Below are 21,769 nucleotides of genomic sequence, written 5' to 3'. Positions count from 1 at the left end.
GACAGGGAGAGGGAGAGAGAGATAGAAACATCATTGATGAGAGAGAATCATTGATTGGCTGCCTCCTGCATGCTTCCCACTGGGGATCGAACCCACACCCTGGGTACATGCCCCTACTAGGAATTGAACCTCCTGGTTCATAGGTTGACACTCAACCACTGAGCCACACCAGCCAGGCCCAATCTGCCTTTTAATTGATGTCTATACATCCTTTATATTTAATGTAGTTATTGATGTTAGGGCTTTGGTCTACCATTTTATTTATTTTTGTTTCCTTCTTTGTTTTTTTTGCCTTTCTGTATGTTACTTATACCTCTTTTAAAATTGCATTTTGATTTATACTTAGTGTTTTAAGTGTATCTTTTTTATGGAAATGTTATAGTTGGTCTAGGTATAGTGTCAAAGGTTCATAAAGAACAGTAATAACACCAATGAGTCCCCAGAATAGTATTAGTAAAAGTTGATAATGCTAACATCAAAAAGACAATTTGCAACCTGGGAGCATTCAAACCAAAACATGGAATGAAGTTCAAAGGTATCCTATATAATAAAAGGCTAATATACAAATCGACTGAACGGCAGAACATCTAGTTGCTATGACATGCACTGACCACAAGGGGGCAGACACTCAGCAGGAGCTGCCTTCTGGTGGTCAGTGCGTTCCCACGGGGGAGCACCGCTCAGCCAGAAGCCAGGCTCATGGCTGGCGAGCACAGTGGCAGTGGCGGGAGCCTCTCCCGCCTCCACGACAGCGCTAAGGAGCAGTGAGCTGAGCGGTTAGAAGCAGCAAGCTGAGTGGTAAGGAGCAGCGAGCTGAGTGGTAAGGAGCAGCAAGCTGAGTGGTAAGGAGCAGCAAGCAGGTGGGCAGTAAGGAGCGAGGGGTCCCGGACTGCAAGAAGGTGCACCGAGCCTCTAGTATTGTTATAAAGCAGTTTATATAGTGAGAAAACAGTGGCTGTTTATTCTCCACAGTGATTAGTTATATTAGAATTTTCAGTGGTTACCTCATATCAACCTTGAGAGATAGTTCAAATTTTAGTTATGATTTCCAGAGGTATAAGCAAGAAATGACCCAGGTCTAGCTAATCTTGCAAACTAATCAAAATTAAACTTTGTTTATAACACTAAACTGGTTTTGTCTGCTCAGATAATTTTTTTAAAAATATATTTTATTGATTTTTTACAGAGAGGAAGGGAGAGAGATAGAGAGTTAGAAACATCGATCAGCTGCCTCCTGCACATCTCCCACTGGGGATGTGCCCGCAACCCAGGTACATACCCTTGACCGGAATCGAACCTGGGACCTGTCAGGCCGCAGGCCGACGCTCTATCTACTGAGCCAGACCAGTTTTGGCTGCTCAGATAATTTTTAAGGCTGGTCTCCATTTGTTCTGTTTTATTTTATTTTAATAATGTATTTATACTTATGTAGTCTACTAAGTATGGAAACCTTACTTTCCTTTAAGAACCTTCCTCTCCCCCATATAAGTATTTTAAACATTTCCTATACATTCCTTAAGATCCATGAAAGACAGTATTAAAGCCAGATGAATGGGGCCGGGCTAAGTCCATGGTGTGTGCAAATGTGTGAATTACTAGGCTACCTCTTTCCTAGCAGCACCTTGGAAGGGTGCAGGTTTTACTGGATACCTTTTTGCTTTTGCTTTTGTCTGTGCCCATTGGTATTTCTGGGTGCTGGCTTCTCTGTCACCTAATCCAGGATACACTAGACCAAAAGAAAACCCAGGAATTATCTACCATGTTTTTCCTCAGATTTAAAAGTCCCTGACTGGTCTGTCTTCTTAGCATCACCCTTCAGAGTTGTATGTTTGTTCTATATATAATATCCAGGGTTGTTCACTATACTTGGCAGGAGAAAAAGTGTATCTGTTTCATCCTGTGCTGGTACTGCCGTCCCTCTTCTATTAAATTTTAATCACCGTATGTTGTTTCTACTCTGTGAGTCACTTATCAACAAGCTATAGTTCACACCAAGAAAAGTAACAAAGCTATTATTCTAAGGGTAGTTATGTGTACTAGAAGAATAATAAAAATATTTATATCAACATAATGAACAGATGGAGAAAAATGCCCTGAGACAAGCATCTGCCAAGAAACATGGGTGTGTATAAACTAGAGTGATGGTTACTGTAAGTAGGACAGGGAAAAGTTTTTGAAAATGGGTTTGAAGGGTAGGGAAGTGGAAGAAGTCATTTTAAGTGGTAGAAATAAAATGAATAACATTCTTTGCTTTTCAGGCATAAACTCAGATGGCAACTGTTCAGTCAGCTTAATGAATGGGCGCCCATTGGCAGTAGCAGGCAGAGCTGCTTAGTTCACCAAGTTGTCTCTCTCTCCTTTTTATGCTCTGGCCTCTCTCAGAGATCCTGACTTGTTGGTCTTGGGGGAGTGAAGATGGATTGTCATGTTTTTGTTTTTTTTAAAGATTCTTTACTGCTTGCAGTATGTGTCCAGGCCTGATGGATGTTACAGCTTCATCTCTAGATAAACATAGTAACTTATTTTAATTTCATTTAAATTTACGCAGTTATTTAGAGTCTGCTGGGGGCTGGGGCTGTTGGGCAGAGGAGGGGAACGTTTAGCATAGATATTGTGTTAGGAGGAACAACTAAGTCTAAAGTGGATTGTTTTAAATGTCCTATAAAGAGAGTTATAAAGTGAAAGGATAGCAATGATTCTGGACAAATGAAAATAGGGACAGATATTTGAGTAACTGAATTATAAGAACTAAAGAAGTTTTTTAGAAGGAGCCATTCTGCCTTAGTCTGTTCAGGCAGCTGTCACAGAACGCCATGGACTGGCGGCTGATAAATGAGAGAAGTTCTTTCCGGCAGTTCTAGAGGCTGGGCGCCTACGGTCAGAGCACCAGCAGCTCAGTGTCTAGTGAGGCCCACGTCCTGGTTCTTCAACAGGGAGTCTTGGGGTTTCTTCTATTATAAGAGCATGGATCCCATGTCGGTGGGCTCCGCCCCTATCACCTGATCATTTCCCAAAGGCCTCACCTTCAAACCATCACACTGGGGGAATAGGTTTCAAATGTGAAATTTTAGGAGGCACAAATATTCACTCTACAGCACATCCCAAGCCTGATCTTACAAATGAAGAACCAAGGCTCTCAGAGGAGCGCTGGCTTTCTCGAGATTGGAGGGTTTAGGGAAGACCCAGGACAGCCCCGTGCCTGGGCCCAGCGAGCTCTGTTTCTGTAGGCTCCAGAGAGAACCTGTTTCTGTGAGGACTTTGACTGCTGGGTTAGCTTATGTACAAAACCCCTGCCTGCAAGTGCCTCCACCCAGTGTTGTGGGTAGAAGTTGGCCCTGATGAAACTCATCGGGAGGGTTGAGGACTAGTTTTGTCTAAAGCTTTTGAACCAAAACATTTATGAAACAGCAGAATAGAGTTTTATCAGGTAATATCTATGGAGAGTTGCCAGGGTTCTTGTCCCAGCATCAAGAAGGGTTCAGGAATCTGGAGAAGGCTGTGCGTAGATTAATAAAGAGTCCGGAGCTGAAGCATAATTTTGAAAGGCATTTGGGGGTCAGAGGAGCCTAGTTTAAAGGAAACCAGGATCTATGGATCTAAGGCAGGGGTCCTCAAACTACGGCCCGCGGGCCACATGCAAATACAAATATTGTATTTGTTTCCGTTTTGTTTTTTTACTTCAAAATAAGATATGTGCAGTGTGCATAGGAATTTGTTTAGATTTTTTTTAAGACTATAGTCCTGCCCTCCAACTTTCTGAGGGACAGTGAACTGGCCCCCTGTTTAAAAAGTTTGAGGACCCCTGATCTAAGGTCTTAGGCCTAAGGTCTAAGGTCTAAGGTCTAAGATCTCTTCATCCCAGGACCCCATGCTGCTTATTAACACAAATTGTCCTGAGGTGAGGCAGAGATATACACTTGTACAGAGTCCATTGTCAGAATGGGGGAATTAGCCTAGGGCTGTTCAGGTGTTTGGTCAGTAGGAGGCAATAACATGTAGATTAAGATGCCTTTTAGCTATCTAGCAGCCAAGCAATAATCCCTTTTCAGGTTTGAGGAAATGCCTTCAGTCATTCCCAGATTCAGCCCTGCTGTCATGCTGGAATTGGTCTCGGGCATAGTGCCTGGGGTCATCACCCTATTAAATATTTCCTAAGCTATTTTCAGAAACATGAAGAATGTTAATGGTTAATTTATGAAGAAAGTAATAATTTTTAAAAAATGGATATTTATTTACTAGGATATTTTAAAGGTCATCAATTCTATTTAGTAACTTATAGCTGTTTTTTTTTTCCCTTCATCAACATAGAAAATGGGTCTTTTTTAAAAATAGTGAATCACTTATGTTATAGCGAGCAATGTAGGATCGCTCTGAAATTGAAAGTATCTGATTATACTGAACTGAGCCAGGAATGTTACTGATACAGAGGGGCAAACAAATTGTTATTTGGATCAATGTTCTTGAAATGTGTAAACACCAGTAAACTACATTAGTAATCTTCTAATAACATTATTTCTATGACAGATTAATTGGTCTGAAACATTATGCATACTTTCTTTTGCAAATTGAACTGGGTATGATTTATAGGCTCATTTTCCTTGGTGATAATGTTTCAATAGTTTTATTTATTGCTATGCTTCAGTCAGGGAGGAGGTTAGAAAGAGGAAGACATGAGACCCATCTGGGTCTATAGCCAGTCGATGGGTCCATGCTGCCTGTCACTCTCAAGCCAATTAAGCAGAGACAGAGTTCAGTCATATATGAGCACTTACTCCAATCCTGCCCGCATTCTGGGAGAGCAGCTCTTCCCAGCTGGCGGTCTGGTTCCTGCAGCAGAGTTGTTCATCTTCCCATGAGGCTTGGCAGCTCCAAATGGGGGCCGGGCTGCACTTCCAGGTGAGCTCCCAGGTCCGGAGTGGGGCTGCCAGCCAGGCTAGTATCAGAACAAAACAGTCACAGTGAACAGAGCATGATTACTATTCCTTACAATTCTAGCTGGTTCCCCACCATTCTGTTTCTGCCCTTATCAGCTCTATCTGTGTGACATTGAACAAATTCTTTTTTGAAGACTCAGTTTTATCTGAAAAGTGAAGAAATTTAAGTAAATGACATTCAGATGTATTCTACTTTTGACAATCTCTATTAAAATAAGTAAAACTAAGAAACCACGGGTCATTCAGATTAAACAGCATGCGTGTGTAACTGGCCTGCATGTCAAGTTCTTGATGTAGTGACTCTCATGGCATCCTCAATCTTCTTAATGCTGCATTGGTTCTGCTGTCTTTAGCTAATGGTCTTTATCTGCTAATCCCCTGAAAACCTATGGCTTAAAAAGAAGTACAAATTTTTGTGAGGTAATTTTTTTATTGCCTGATTGATAATTGATGTTTTGTCTCTTTGTTTAACACCTACAGTTTATCTCCCCTTTTAAATGCTTTCATTGCTTGCAAAACTGGGATATGCTACTTTAAAAATAGATATATGATGATAAATGTAATGTGTGTCAGAATTTTTTGTGTGTATTAAATACAAATATTAGAAGAAAATATTTTTTTTCTTAAAATATATGAAAAACAAATCAGTTTGGAATTGTGTGTTTTTTAGTAATTTGAGCTGCCTGTGTTAAAAAATGAAATCTGTCTTCTCATAAACACTATTGTGTGTGTTTTTTTAAGTATGACTGGTTTCTCTATTTCTCAGTTCCCTTTTTTATTATACCTCCCTGCCCCGTCTCTCTCTACACAGGGTGGGTATTCTGCTCCCTCCTTCTCTCCTTGGCAGGGCTCCTTCCAGGGGACCCCACGGACTGTGCCACCGCACCGCAGACAGAGTGAGTCTGTGTCTCTCACTCCTCCCTGCTCCGTCTTCCTCCTGGTATTTCCCTTCTGCATGCTCTGTCCCTTCCCAGCACCGCCCCTCCTGCTCAGTGACCTGCAGGCATGTGCTAAGCCAGCACTTCCTGGGCTCTCCTCTCGATTATGGTCCTTGTCCTTCCACTGCATGTAAATAGACTTCTACTTAGAGCCTGCAGAAAGCTATCTGACTCCTTTTTATTCTAAAGCTGTTAACACCTATTGCCAGTGGCTCTAATCCTGCAAACCTTCACCTGTCTCTAGTGCGTTGTGCTTTTAATGACCTGGATATATGTGAATCAAAATTGTTTTGACCTAGTTATGTTTAAGATGTACACTATCACAACAGTGTGTTCACTTCCAAGCACATGTCTGATGATTCCATGTGGAATTCAATGACTCTGAGTTTTCTGGGGGGAAATTATGCTATTAGCAGTGGTATAATGAACAGATGCATACTGTTTAGGGAACAGGCATAGCAGACCATTGCACATTTCTTTAAACATTTCCTAATCAAAAGGGTTTGATTACTTTTCACTGTCTTTTAAAAGAAAAATCTTGTAAATCAGTTTTCAAGGGTGTTTTTTAACAATTAATCTGTCCTTTTAATTTATCAGCTGCTTACAGTACAAAGGAAATGGCTTTTGAATGTGCATGGTTTACTAACATTTCTGATGTGACTTAAAAAGATTTGTTTACATTAAATCTGCTTTCCAAGACATTGTGTATTATTTCACATTATGTACTTAAGTACGTCTGGTAAGTTGGTTATATTTTATCTTTTTTGAAAAGTCACCCAAAAAAGCTAATGTTAATGAAAAAGAGATATAAATATTGTCAGTCACTTTCATGCCTTCTCCACAGATTTACCCTAACTTGTGATTCATATCAATTTTTTCATAAATTATCCTTATCTATGTGATGTATTGAAAGGCCAAAAGGGAGCAATTTTAAGCAATTAAAAATGTGATTTATTAAAATAAAAATTTATTTTTTAATTAATCAAAATTATTAGGAATCAAGATGAATTTGAGACAGTGTTGAAGTTTATTTTTTGGCTGTTTGTTTTAAAGATAAATAGAGAGTTTGTATAGCCTTTTATATCAAGTATTTAGCAGCAAGTGAATTTGTTTAGTGGATGCAGCAAAAAGAGGAATTTTTCTTCCTCCTCTTCCTTTTACATCTCTTACCATCTTTGTAAACCCTCCTTTTTTGCCTCTCGTATCTTCAAGTAAGTTGCTTTCTTTTCTCCTCTATTTAAAGATTTTTTGATCATAAGGAATTATTCTAACTTGCTAGCGAACTACTCTGAATTTCAAGTGCAGTTACAAGTGAGACTGTATTTTGGGCTTGTAGCCAGTAAACAGCATGGGTGACAGGTTGACCTCAGGTTAACACGTGACTGAATTTACTGAAGGCTGCGTTTAGCCTTGTTCCTTTCTCCCACCATGCTTCTCCCCATTCTCCTTCCCTCAGTAGCTGCAATATGGGAGTGGAATTTGAGGTTTGATTATTCTGTATTGAAAATATTTTAGATTTTTTAAAAAAATATGTTTTTTGGAAACATCCATGTCACTAGTTTCTTATTTGTATAGCTTTAAAATTTTCTTGTCCCTCCATTTGCAAATGCTTCTCCCTCCTTTCCTATCGGGTGTAGAGTTGTCATTTTCATTTCCAGCTATGAAGGAGCACTGTCGTGCAACACCGCTATCAAAACGTGTATTTCTAGCTTTTCTAGAACAAACCTCCTTTGTAGCTCCAAGTTAGTAAAAGAAAGTGTAGGTTGTCCGAGTGTGGCTGTGTGAGCCACCTAGGAGACGGTACCTGTGCACGGGAATCTTTCCCAGCCTGTGCAGCTGCGAGAGCTGACCCTGGACGCTCGTGGAAAGTGACCACTAGACTTGTTCTTAACTTTAAGAGAGCTGAGCTAGAAATGATCCTTTCGAGGAGAAATAGGCTCTAGCCTAGTACACAGTTTTGAGTTTACCCTGAGAACAGCTGAAGCAATTAAACAATAAAATCATTTTTATTTTTTAATGATAAAATATAGAGAAAGAAAAGGGTATGGAATTATGGAAGCAAATCCAGTCTTTTTTCAGATATTTCCTTTTCCTACACTAACATTCAGTGAAATAATATTTTTCTCCACAGTTAGTTAATATGGTATTCCTAGTGCTGATTTTTTTTTTTTTTTTGGATAGTTCTGTAAGGGATGATAGATAGTTGAGTGAGTTGGCCTACATTATAATGTTTCATTAATACATTCATTCTGATGCTCTCTTGAACATCAACATAAGTGAACTGCCTTTAATTCTAAATGTAGAAGCCAGGTAGGGTTGATTATTAGTCATCAGGCAATCTGTTTTGGCTCTTTTTAATGTAGAGCAACAGTAGACTTTCCCTTGCCAGAGTGGCTCAGTTGGTGGAGTGTTGTCCTGTGCACCGAAAGGTTGCCAGTTTGACTCTTGGTCAGGGCGCATAACTGGGTTACCTGGGTTGCAGTTCAATCCCCAGTCTGGAGGGCAAATAATTGATGTTTCTCTCTCACATCAATGTATTTCTCTTTCTTTCGCTCCCTCCCACCCCTTCTCGATAAGCACGCCCTAGGATGAGACTTCAAAAATAAATAAGCAAACAAATAGTAGACCTTCCAGCATAAAAAGATAGCCTGGTCGCCATATGCAAAGTGAACAACTCATGTTGACAGGGAGTGTGTAGCTCTAGTCACTCCAGGAAGCTGCCCTGGCCAGGGATGCCCTTGGCCGAACTTAAGAATAATTCTGGAAAAATTGAGATAAAAGGGAAGTCCTCGTCTTCGAGTATTTTTTTTCCTTTCTTGAGACATTTTGACTTATATTTCTTTTCTCCAGTGTGTCACTAGTCTCAAAGTGAGGATGTTTGACCTCCAGTCTCCAATGAGAGCTTCCTCTGGGCCAGCAGAAAGCATCTCCCTGTGGGGTCCTCCTGTCTCCTTAAGCACCTCAGCTTTTGTCCAGATCGACTTGGCTGGCATTGGCCCAGCCGCTCTAATTTCCAGCAGTCTGAAATCAGAAACAACAGCTAACCTACCGCACAGTGGTAGTTAACAAAAATCATTCCTTTTGGCAAGTAAAAAGCCTTAGTGGTAATCTCAAATAGCATTTCTTGCCAGAGTATATGCTTTTAGGAATACATAACTTATTCAAAAAATTTATTTTGAAATAATACCAACTTTTTAACATGCCTAATATGACTTCTGAAGTTTTCTGTTTAACACCTTGCTTGAATGAATTTAGAAATCTTATCTACTTGTAGCTTATATGTGCAATAACTGAGATGGGAAGAAAAAAAATGTTTTGAAACACCAAAAATCACATACATCATGTTTATGTCTTAATAGCCCAGCAGATTTTTGTAATGCTGCCTGATTTCTAAATTTATATTATAATAATAACTAACTGTATTTACCAGAACGCCATGAACAATGGTGATTATATTGTCTAATATCCTTCTCCTTCCCTTATAACCTGCAGGCAGGGCTCGCTCCCTTTTTGAAAAGCAACACTTCATTACAGCCCAGTGTGTATTCCCTGAATGGAACTGTGCACTCAACACTCAGCACATTGTGCATAAAGTTACCATTCAGATAAAATATTCTCCAAGTAGTACTTTCTCTTAGGACATCTACACTCATACTTTCTTCTCAATTTTTGTTTTGTTTTTTTCTCACATAGTGTCATTATGTGAACATTTCTTACATAGTTAATATTTCTTAAAAACATTTTAATGGCTTCATGACATTATATTACCATGTGGATATACTCTAATTTATTTAATAGTTTCCTGTTGTTGGGCATTGGTATTGTCTCCATTTTTCCCTATTAATAGAGATACTATTGCAATGCAGGCCATTCTTGCATATAAATCAGTGTCAGCATCGCTGTACGTCAGTAGGTTTCTAGAGGACGTTCATTAAAGGCTCGCCTTTCTAGAGACATGGGTGTGTTGTTTAAGGGGTGTGTTACCATGGCTCAGTCAGAGTGGCTTCACCACGTGACTAGCTTCACATCTGAGAACTGCATCCCTTTTCATGCTTTCGTGAGAAGTTAGCTTTAGGAGTGACTTTTCATAAAAATAAAATATTTTCCAGTGAAATGGAATCTAGGGTAACTCAGTAAAAACGGAACAATTGCATTTTACAGTAAGCTACTTCTTTGAAGTGCAGTTACTGTAGAATATCGTTCTTTGTTCATTTTTGACTAGAAATATGCATAAAATTCATGTTCCAGGAGGCTGTCCTCTAAGCTTAGGCATGAGTTCGTTTCTGTCTCGACACCTTGCAATTATGAGAAACACAGCGGCTGCCGTTCTCTGTGCACGCCTCATAATAGCTGCTCTGCAGACGGTGGGACGCTCGCTGTGTGTGCTGTGCTGGTGCCTGCGTATCCGCTCTGGATGAATGGACCGTGCATATTGGTCAGACCAGGGAATTGTGCTATTTTGAAGTTACTTAGTTTTGTTTTCTGAACTACTTTGCATTCCAAAACTAGATACGGATGGTCCTGTGTCTCAGAGATATGAAAATTAAGCATCTTATACTGATTGTGCCTGTGTAGTAAATGCTTACTTAAGTCGCTATTATTCACTGATAGTTTTTTTGGGAGGGAGGGATTTTTTTTAATTTTTAACTTATTATTGAATTTATTGGAATAATACTGGTTAACAAAATTATACAGTTTCAGGTGCACAGTTCTACATATCATCTGTACACTTAAGCAGTTAACTGATAACTTGGAAGAGCCAATGAATTTCTTATTTTAGAATTTGTTTATGATTTATGTTTATAAATCAGGTGTCTCTTCTAAACTCTCTGATAGTCGAGGCACCATTCTGAGCTATAAGGAAACAAGAGCATTCCTGGTTTCCAAGAAGCCTGGAGGCTGTGAGTGGGTTGTGTGGATTCTAGAGTGGAATTCATTTACTCTGCAGCGGTCTCCCTCATCTTCAGGGGATACATTTAGAAATCTCCAGTGGACGCCGGAAACCGTAGATAGTGCCGAACCCTTATGTATACACTATTTTCCTTCCTATACACACACACCTTTTCAACTTAAAGAGGATGCACTCTATGGTTCTTTTTGGCATATTCGAATTGCCAGCATCACTATCTTGTGCTTTGGGGTATTATTAAGTAAAGTGAGGGTGACTCTAGCATGAGCTCTGTGGGGCTGTGCACATGGGTCTGAAACAGCAGGGCTCCTCAGTTACTATGGCAGGTGGCACACAGCGTGGATGTGTGTGGACATAGGGTGGTTTACATCTCGTGGGTCTCCAGAGTGAGATTTCATCAGACCACTTGGAACAGCACACAGCTAAAAACATATGAATTGTTTATTCCTGGAATTTTCCATTTAATGTTTTCGGACCATGGCTGATCACAGGTACCTGAGACCACAGGTACCTGAACCTGTAAACAAGTTGGGACTATAGTTAGACCAGGGACTCGTTCGTGTCTCCATCTCTGCAGTGATGTGTGACACCTCACTTACTGTTTAGGACATTATATTTAAGACATACACGAAGGTCAGATTATGCTTTTCTCAGTCTAATGTAGCAGCAGTCATAAAAGTAAACAAACAAATATTGAGTTGTGTTCAGTTTATAATGTGGAAGACTGAAATTATTAAAAATAATTTCTATTTTTTTGTGATTACATGTAGCTAAACCTTTTTAGATCTTTGAAGTATGAATATTAAATTGTGTCAGAATTCTTTTGAAAATTTATTTGGAAATATTCTCCAAGTGATTCCTTTTAAATATGAGAACTTTTATAGACATTGTTCTGTGGATATGAATATTTATTTGTGTTAACTTGCAAGAAAATATAACACTTGAGCAGGAAAGTATAAATCTATTAAAATGTTTTCATTTCATACAAACACGTTAAGGATGCCTAGAAAAAAAAAAGGCAGAGCAGGTACTGTTGGCTGCTACCCAGCCCTGGCAGTGCCTCGGGGTGTATGTGCTCTCTGACGCCATTGTCCTGTCTCTTTCTTGTCTCTGCTCTCCCATTACGCCTTTGGCAAGGAGTTGAGAAGTTAGTCCATTACTTCTCTGACAAAGCGTGGTACAGTACAATTTCAGATTCTCCTACCACCATCCTCATTGTCATTCTTGTGTGTTTGTTTTCCCCCCAGTTTGCATGATGCATGTCAGAGCCTGCATGAAATTATAGGCATGTTACAGATGGCACCATTGCCATCTTTCTTAAACCTTTAAAATGTATTTAATATTAATAATAAGCATGTATGGACCAAGAAAATAATGTTAAGCAATTCCTGTTTTCTGTTATAACATTATGACACTTGAGAACATTTCCTGCTTTCTGCCTTGCAGACTTAGACATCTTTTTACTCTTATCGTGTCTAGCTGCCATTTTATTATTATTGGTGACTTTAGAATGTTTACGGAAACTAGTATGAGTATTGTTTCTTATGGTAATGCTAAAAATCTTGGAACTAGTATGAAACGGTGAAGGTGAAGTTCTTCTTAGTGATGAGTGCTAATTTACCTTTCCTTGTATTCAGTGTATTTTTTCAAGTGGATCACTTGAAACCACTTTTCCCCAGAAATACCGTTCCACAGTGTGGCTTGAGTTTGAGAATTATCCTGTGTAGTATAGATCAGCTAAGAAAGAAATAGGGCATTATTCAACACCTGAATGTTGGTATTGAATATGCCCACTGAGTTTTTTAAATAATCATCTGGCTATGTTGCATATTCTAAAAGTCTGTGAACTCATTGGAATTACCCAAATAGCACAATAATAAAGTTTTAGCACTGCATTTTAAATTCTCTGTGGTACAAATTACTGGTTTTGCCATTTGATAAAGTGTGTGAATTTGGACATGTTGCTTAAGTTTATTTAACTTCAGTTTACTTATTTACCAAAAGAAAACATGACCTTTCACCTAGGGCAGCGGTTCTCAACCTGTGGGTCGCGACCCCTTTGGGGGTCGAACGACCCTTTCACAGGGGTCGCCTTAGACCATCAGAAAACACATATATAATTAAATATTGTTTTTGTGATTAATCACTATGCTTTAATTATGTTCAATTTGTAACAATGAAAATACATCCTGCATATCAGATATTTACATTACGATTCATAACAGCAGCAAAATTACAGTTATGAAGTAGCAACTAAAATAACTTTATGGTTGGGGGTCACCACAACATGAGGAACTGTATTAAAGGGTCGTGGCATTAAAGGAAGGTTGAGGACCACTGACCTAGGGTCTTGTAATAATGAGAGACCAGATACAAAATGAGAGTCTGGCTGTCTACCCTTGGAAAGAAGGAAGCCCTGTTCTCAGCCCACAGCATACTATTCCTCAGGTGTTTGTGAATGTCATCATTACTGCTTACAATTACTTGATGTGGTGTAGATATTGTTATCATCCTAATTTTATAAATCATGAAATTCCATCTCAGAGGAGTAAGATAATTCACTCAGCATCTCACACATAGTAAGTGATAGACTCAGGATTCAAACCCAGATCCGTCTGACTGTAAGAGCTAACTCAGTGATTCACTGGGTGTGGTGCTGGCTCTTAGCCATATGTAGACCTTTTCTAAATGGGAAAGTGTCTTGCATGTGCTAACTCTGGTGCGTCTCCAGAGAGGAGCCTTGACTCCATGTCATATCACATATAACTGCTGTGGACTTAAAACATTTAGGTGTGACTGGCATTATTGAAACCTCTTACTCAGTAGCAACTAATTTATTACTATACTGCTATAGAACTTGCCGCTTTTTTTTTTCAAGACCCAGTTACAAAAAGACCATGGCTTAAATTCATCATTTTCACACCTAAATCGTAATTGACATTTATTGAGCATATTTGATGTGCTAGGAAGGTCTTATGATAAGTATTTTACATGAATATTATGAAATGTATTTAATTATTAGAAATAGAAATAGCTGAATGCTTGGTTAAGACAATTTTCACAACTCATTTTATCCACAAATATGTGGTCCCCAAGTAAAACATATTTGTGGCTTGGCTGGTGGGCCATTATGAGAAGTGCTGTGTTCAAGTTCAAAGATAATCTTTACTGCTGTCCTTCTAATCATGAACCACTAAGCTAATCCTAAACTTACTTAAGGTAAACATTTTTATAATTATTTTTTTCATCAGTATTTTTTTAAGCTTGTTTTTATTTGATTATTAGTGCTGCATCATTGACCTAATAGGGAAGTATCATTTTGATAATTTATTATCAAAGAAGTAATTCTTGAATATAACACTCACTAATAAGTTATTAATTTTTCTAGAAAATATATATGTACATACATCCATATATATGTGTGTGTGTGTGTGTGTATACACACACACACACACTGGGGTGGGCAAAAGTAGTATAGACAAAAAGGCATGCAGGTTATGATTATTAACTGCATTTCATGTACTCACAACTGTGAACCTACTTTTGCCCACTGCTGTATACAGTGTATATTTCCTACTAGAGGCCCAGTGCATGACATTCATGCACTGGGAGGGGGGGGGGATCCCTCAGCCCGGCCTGTGCCCTCTCACAGTTCGGGACCTCTCGCAGGATGTCTGCAGCCAGCCTAAGCCAGCAGTTGGAGATCCCCCGAGGGGTCCTTAATGCTGCCGCCACCACCTGGTGATCAGTGCGCATCATAGCGACCAGTCGTTCCACCCTTCGGTCGATTTGCATATTAGGGTTTTACTATATAGGATTGTGTGCCAAATACTAGGGATACTAACTACAACAACAAAAAAATGAATAAAGCTGGAGCATGCCTGTAGAAGCTCCTAGTCTCTAGTTATCTCTGTAAACATACCATACCATAAATGTAAAATAAACATTTAAAGATGGTCACTGAAGATGCTTAGCAATCCCTTGCACAATTAATTACCCAGTAGTACTTGTTGCTAGCACTCTTGACCTTAACACTTGTAAGCATTGCTTCTGAGAATTCTCAGAATTGTGTGCTGAAGTGCATGTTTAAGTAAAGTAAGACTGAACGTTACTGGGTCCAGTTAGAAGCACTTGGCTCTGTAAGTCTAGGGTGGGTGCACATTTTAAAGCTTCAGTCACCAAGGACCGCGGAATGAAGTTCTACTTGTTTGTGACTCTGGGCGTTTCCTGATGGCCCAGGAAATTAAAGGAATACTTAATTCCTTTAAATAACAGTGCACAACACATCATTGACATTTAAAAAATGGATGAATGGTCTTTAATATTCCTTTAATTTCCTGGGGTTCCTTTTGCCTGGAATCCTGTGGGCTAAGGCTGAAATGGTGGGCAGCTTCCCCCTGAGGCTTTTGTTCTTGTGCAGGGCAGCAGCACTCGTCTTGCATCTCCAAGGCCAGAAACCTGCGACTCAGCTTAAATTCCTCCTGAGCAGCCTCTTACCTGTTCCACCTTCAAAATCTCTTCCAATCCTTTCCAGTGTTTCTGTCACTGTCCTAATGTTAGACCCTTACCATTCACCCCGGCTGCTGGCAACAGCCCCGCTGCCTACCTGGCTGCGCTGCGTACAGTCTCATCGCCTCCCCTACATTCCTCATGGATTCCACCAGTGACATTGTACAATGCACATCGGATCTTAATGATTCTGCTGCTCACAGGTCATCATCTCTCACCACCTGCTGCACAGGTCAGACCTGCTTAGCCTGACCTGAGTTCCTTTATGAGCTGACCCTCGCCTACACTTTTCACCAGACGGTGCTCTCCAAATTCAGTCTGATGGTTTGAAGTTACTAGAACACCCCATGTTCTTCATTTGCCTCTGTGCCCTGCACTGGTCCTCCCACACTGGGCCCTCTTCCCTCTGTGTCTACTTGGCAAACTCCTACTCATCTTAACACTCAGATGTTTGCGATTCTTGGATGCCCTCTGTGACTCTCTCCTCAGGCATGTGTTTTGTTTTTGTCCCGTGTTGGCTGGAGACATGGTCTCATCATTTGTTTAGCCATCTTCCTCCTGAGGCCTCTCAACCACAGGAATAGCACTGTGCTCAGCTCCATCATCTTTTCCTACACCTAACAGTGCACGACACATCATTGACATTTAAAAAATGGATGAATGGTCTTTAATATTCCTTCCTGTTGGTCTTATTATTCATGAAAATATGGATATTTCTTTATATATTTAAATTTATTCTAAAGTTGTCTGAGAGCATAGAAACAGTAGTGAGAGTGGGCAAGGTGAATTGTTAACATTTTGCCTTTATATTGATAGGTTTGAGGGTTTAGAATTTTGGGAGGTGGTACTGCAAGCAGCAGTCTATCAGGACACATCTCTCCTTTGCTTGCTGGATGCTAAGGGGCAGCGTGTTCAGCAGCCCAGTCCTGGGTGGGAACCAGCTCTCCACAACCTCCCACACATCAGGCGCAGGTCGGTTCCTCGGTCCTTGATATAGTCATACCTTGATCTTGTTCTAGAGACTTTTTTAATTAATTTTTTTATTTTTAAATTACCATTGACTTACAGTATTATGTTAGTTTCAGGTACACAACTCAATGATTAGACATTTATATAACTTACAGAGTGATCACCCTGATCAATCTAGTACCCATCTGACACCATACATAGTTACTAAAATATTATTGACTATATTCCCTATGCTGCACTTTAGATCCTCACTAGAGGCCTGGTGCATGAAAACTCATGCACTGGAGGGGGGTCCCTCAGCCTGGCCTGCCCCCTCTCACAGTCCGGGAGCCATCAGGGACCCGAGTCGACCCGGCGATCAGGGGAAGGCGACACCCCCATCACACCTCTGCTGCTGCCACTGCCGGCAGCGCAAGCCTCGGCCGGCCCTGGTTACCTGAGCCTCGGGCGGCCCTGGGCAGCTGGGGGGCTGAGGGGACTGGGCACCGCCATCTTTGAGGGCGTTGCAGTCAATTAGCATATTCCCTCCTTATTGGCTGTGGGTGCCGCCATCTTTGAGGGCATGACAGTCAATTAGCATATTCCCTCCTTATTGGCTGTGGGTGCCGCCATCTTTGAGGGCATGACAGTCAATTAGCATATTCCCTCCTTATTGGCTGTGGATCCTGCCATCTTTGAGGGCAGGGCAGTCAGCATATTCCCTCCTTATTGGCTGTGGGAGCCACCATCTTTGCGACAGAGTGAGGGCCAATTAGCATATTCCCTCCTTATTAGATTAGATAACTGTCATATAGCTACAAATTTGTAGTTCTTAATCCCTTCACCTTTTTCTCTCATCCCCCAGCACCCCCTCTCCCCCATCTGGCAACTAGCAAAATGTAAGAAATGTTTTTCTTTACAAGAGTAGAATTATTTTCCAAACTAGTTTTCAATTAAACAATAAAGCAATACATTTATTTTAGGATAAGGAAATTATATCCTACCACTTTTAGTAAAAACAGAAAATCTACATTATTCATTATTCAGAAACCACTGATTTATTTAATGTAACCAAGTGATAGTTTAGACTTTTTAAAGGTAATTGTTCAATCTTAACTCCTCTCAGTTAAAAGACTTAAAATTTTATTTTTAAAAAACTATTTTTCAAGTTCTTTCATATTTGATGTGGAGCTTCATTGCATTTAATATAAGCAGACATCGTTCTCGCTGCTGTATTTCCATTTAGTTCTCTGATAAGTACTAGTCAGTTAACACAAGTAATCAGAACAGTGCAAATGGATAATCTATCTACAGTTCACACTGCCCCTTTTCTGGAGAGTTGATTTTCTTAATGTATTACTTCACCTTAATTAGAAAAATCATACCTTTTTATGCTTTTAGCACATATTTATATCTTTTTTTCTTACTGGCAGTAGACATATTACGATGAAGGCATCATTTTTTAAATTGTTACTGATATTTTCAAAGGTCTTAGTTGCTTTAAGATGTTTAACTTGAAACTATAGTTTTTAGGGTGAAAGGGGAAGGAAGACAAAGTCATTCAGTTGCTTTTTTTCCTCTTTGGTATATTTTCGTTTGCCTGACATGGTCCTGCTCTCCACTTGGTCATTTTTCTAAAGTCTATGACCACATTGGCATGGTCATTTTCTCAAGGAAACCCCAAGGAGAGTCTTTTGAATTAGTTACATGGTGATTTTAGTACCTTCATTCTTCTTTTTTTTAGAAACTTCATTCTTGAAGGACAGTTTATTCATCTCTGTGGTGGTTGATTGTGAAAATGCCCACTGACTTTAAAGTCTAGGATATTTCACTGAAAGTAAAAACTGAGATAGCTTATTTATTTTAAACATTCTCAAGTAAGAGAGTTTAATATTATATATTCGTATAGATTAATTTTGAATAGTCATTGTCTTGATTTTATTATTTTTTAAATAGCAAATCAGCCCTTTGCCATCATGGCTTCTACCCACCCTGAGTCAGTGAGCTTGTTCCCGGCCCCTGGTAACCCGCCATCACCTAATCCCCGGTGGCTGACCCTACGCCTTCACTCAGTGCTGGTGCAGGAGGTGGGAAAGCAGCAGGACAGGTGATGCAGCATGCCATCAACAGGTTCGCCCCTTCTGTGGAGAAGTTAGAAATACTGTGTAGGTTTGTTTAGGGATTGGCATATTTTGAAAAGCTATTTTATTAGTAAAAAATCGTCCTTTAATTTCATGTTTCAAAGCCCCATGCCAGACTTTTTGATACTTTGAGCCCACATTGTTTAATAGAAAGAGGCTGTGTGTGTGTTTATACATTTGTAGCAACCGCCCTGAATCAGGACAGGAACAATAGGCTCTGCCCCATGTAAACTACTCTTTGGGCCATTGAAAGAAAACATTAAGATTCATATTTCTTTGCGAATGCACAAAAGTAATGGAAGTAGCACATTTCCTCTGATTGTATAGAATCTTAACCACACAGTGAGCTCCAGGAAAAGTGTGTGCAAGGCACATGGGCCTCTTGAGAACTTTGCTATTGTAGGCTTCTGAGCTTTAGTTCAAGGTACAGGCAATTTCAGATTTGCTTAATCTCAGCCATCATTCAAAAGGCTGATCATTTTTAATTTTGTTGAGTGGGTGTTCGCTCGTGGGGAAGGCAAACCTGCTTTCTGCGTGCCGGCCATAGCAGAATTGCAGCTGACCCCTCAGATGACAGTGAGACAGACAAATAGGGGTGAACATATGTTATTCTGAAACATCTCAGCAAGAACATTAAAGGTGGGTTAGCATTAGCTAAGTGCATTGACCGATTTTTTTTTGTTTAAATACAATTTCATATCTACTGAAAATACAATCTTAATTCTAAACCTTATTTGCTGGTAATTTTAATTCTCCATAGAGTAGTGCACCTTGACACTTTTAAAGGAATTCTTCCGTTTGTCAAGTGTGATAAAGTGGTGTACCGCTTTCCTTTTCAAAAAATCTTAAAAATTGGTAATATTCTGAAGATCACAGTTACTATCTAGATGCTTTATGGAGATTAAAACAAAGTGACATGCAAGTCCTCTGTCAAACTCTTATATATAAAGTTGTAAGTATGTAATGAGTCAATTGAGGCAGGAATCTTTTTTCAACAATAAATCAGTACTTTTAAGATTTTTCTTTCCTCCTGTTTGATTTTGAATCTTGTTTAGTGTTTACTGCCTGTATCATTTTTATTTGCATTATCATTCGTTAGTGTGTCTCATGAATTTAGTTGAATGTTGCAATTTATTTTTTAATTTAAAAGAATCTCACATACTTCTTACATTAAAACGTAGTAAGTACCAACACAGCCGAATTGGAACTTATGTTAATTCTAGGAGGCATTTCTAAAATGAGTTGTTGCTAATGTTGTTTTTAATTTTAATAGCCTCAAGTACTACAGCCTTCCAGCAGCCTTGCCAGACCCACAGACCACGCCCAGGGAAAACTAACAAAATGGCAGCATAGCGAGGACCACAGCGAGCTCGCGGGCCAGGGCGCCCATCCAGGGGCCGCATGCCAGGATGACAGCTTTGCACATGACTTGCAGCAAGAAGGCAGCGGTAGCCTGGAAGGCCGGCCTTTCTCCTCAAGCCCGCAGCTCACTGAGGAGGTGGCTAAGAGTGCGCCTTCGGCAGCAGGCTGGGACATGACCGTGGATGCTCCAGAGCCTTATCATTTGGCAAATAATCCAATGAATGACATGCAGGTGGTACCCACTTCTTCTCAAACACTTACCCAATCGAGTTCAGGAGACCAGGCTAAGAGAGTTGGAAGAAACCAGTCTTTACCAGAGGACGACACGTCTCAGCCCAAATCCTTGCAGCTTTTGAAGCCATCCATCTTGAGTTCTTTGGTACCTCCTTCAGTTTCTGAATCATCTCCAAGTAGGACTCCCACCTGTAAGAACTTACCAGTAATGGCACCATGTAATTCAGCAAAAATTCAGCTAACGTCTAGTCAAACAAATCTTGCAAATAATCTAAATCCACGAGCATCTAAGCTCCGCCCTCCTTCTGGCTCTTTTAAACAAAAACAAATAATCAACCCCCGACCAGAGCCTCAAAACTTCCAGGCCAAGACAAGTATCCCAAGGCCATTAACAAAGAGAAAAGAGATCATGCAGAACCCAAATGGCAATTTGAATTCTGGGGATGGTTTGTCGTCTAATCGGTATTCTCGTCTTCCTAAACCAAAGATACACTAAGTACATAGTCATCACCTGCCAATTTGTCTTTTTTTAAAAAAATCTGTAATAGCTTTACATGCAGTTTGCTGCCATGGTGGAGGTTCCATTAAAAGCTTGCGAATCTTAAAACATTAAAATGTGGAAGCTTCTACTCGTTTGGGCTCTTCCATTTATATCCTGGTCGAAGCACATAGCAGTGAAGTGTATTTGTCTCAGGTGAACATGAGCGTTTGCTTTCCCATCTCAGAGGCCCACAGAGGCTCTCACCCTGTGACCACTGCTCGCACACCAGAAAAGGCCCAGTCCGCCACGTAGCAGGCAAGACATGCGCCTTCGTGCCCCTCATCCTCTAACGGTCTGGACTGATTGTGGTCAGAGCCTCACTCTTTTTCACTTGCCCTCTTGTGACCATGGTTCTTCTTTTAAGTAAAGATTTGGTGGTGGTAGGAAGCAGTAGGTAGTCTGTAAGCAGGGTTCTGGCCAGTGATTCGTAGATTGAAAAGGTCTATACGAAAGCTCTATGATGGACAAAGGAGACCCTGCCTTCCATGGGAAGCTATGAGTTCTGTCTTTCCTTGCTAGGATCAGTAAGCTGCTCTCAATATTAACTTACCAAGTACCCAGGATAAAATGTTTCATAGGATGTATAAACCAATTACATATCACTTTAACATTTTGTTTATATATGCACACCACTGTGTTTGCTTTTGGTACTGGATAAATTTTGGAAAGTTTAAGACACATCTTGAAACCTATACCCTAAAGGTATATTCATTTGTAACGTGTTGGTGCTAGAGTTTTGCTGGTAATTCAGTTTTGACCCTATAGGCTTATGGATTCAAGATAGCTGTTTTAAAATCACAGCATATATTTTAAATTAAGTCTTTATTGTAATATGTATATTTATTGAGTTTCTGCTAATATCTGAAGACCGGAATAATGGACTTGAAATGTTTGCACAAAACTTGGATGGGATATAAATATCCCATGCATAGGGAATTAGACTATTTTCTGAGCAAAAAAAAAAAAGCTAAAATATTTTGGCAATAATTATAAATGTAAGTAGACCATTTTGAGAAAGCTAGAATACACAGCGCTTTTGCTGAGTTGTCAGGTCCCCTTTATGTTGGTGTGTATTTGAATGTCAGTTTCTTAAAAAGTAGGTTTGGGAAGAGAAATAGAATTAGAGAGTGGAAATTGTGTTTTATTAAAGGTATTAAAAGATATGTCAGTGGCAGTGTGCTTAACTAATGTCCTAGGAAGATAGCTGTGGAGCACCAGGGGACCAGGAGCGCTAACCTAATCATGCTATGGGC

The 21,769-nt window shown here is 39.9% G+C and overlaps 1 protein-coding gene across 4 annotated transcripts in view; it reads left to right on the top strand.

The window, feature by feature from the left end:
- CCSER2 (coiled-coil serine rich protein 2) overlaps positions 1-20,602 on the top strand; it is a 185,112-nt gene extending 164,510 nt beyond the window's left edge. For 3 of the 4 annotated variants that reach the window (XM_006767912.2, XM_006767913.2, XM_006767916.2), the window contains one exon: positions 19,653-20,602. In XM_006767912.2, coding sequence (XP_006767975.1) covers positions 19,653-20,471 — 819 coding nt within the window. In that variant the 3' untranslated portion in view covers positions 20,472-20,602. The remainder of the gene's footprint in view (positions 1-19,652) is intronic. The other variant, XM_015566671.1, reaches the window with a different exon arrangement.
- Positions 20,603-21,769: the final 1,167 nt, after the last annotated feature.

Source organism: Myotis davidii, unplaced genomic scaffold (assembly GCF_000327345.1).
Source record: "Myotis davidii unplaced genomic scaffold, ASM32734v1 scaffold642, whole genome shotgun sequence".
In the NCBI taxonomy this organism is placed as follows: Eukaryota; Metazoa; Chordata; class Mammalia; order Chiroptera; family Vespertilionidae; genus Myotis; species Myotis davidii.
The sequence above is the reverse complement of the archived record's forward strand: the minus strand, read 5'-3'. Positions and strand labels throughout refer to the sequence as shown.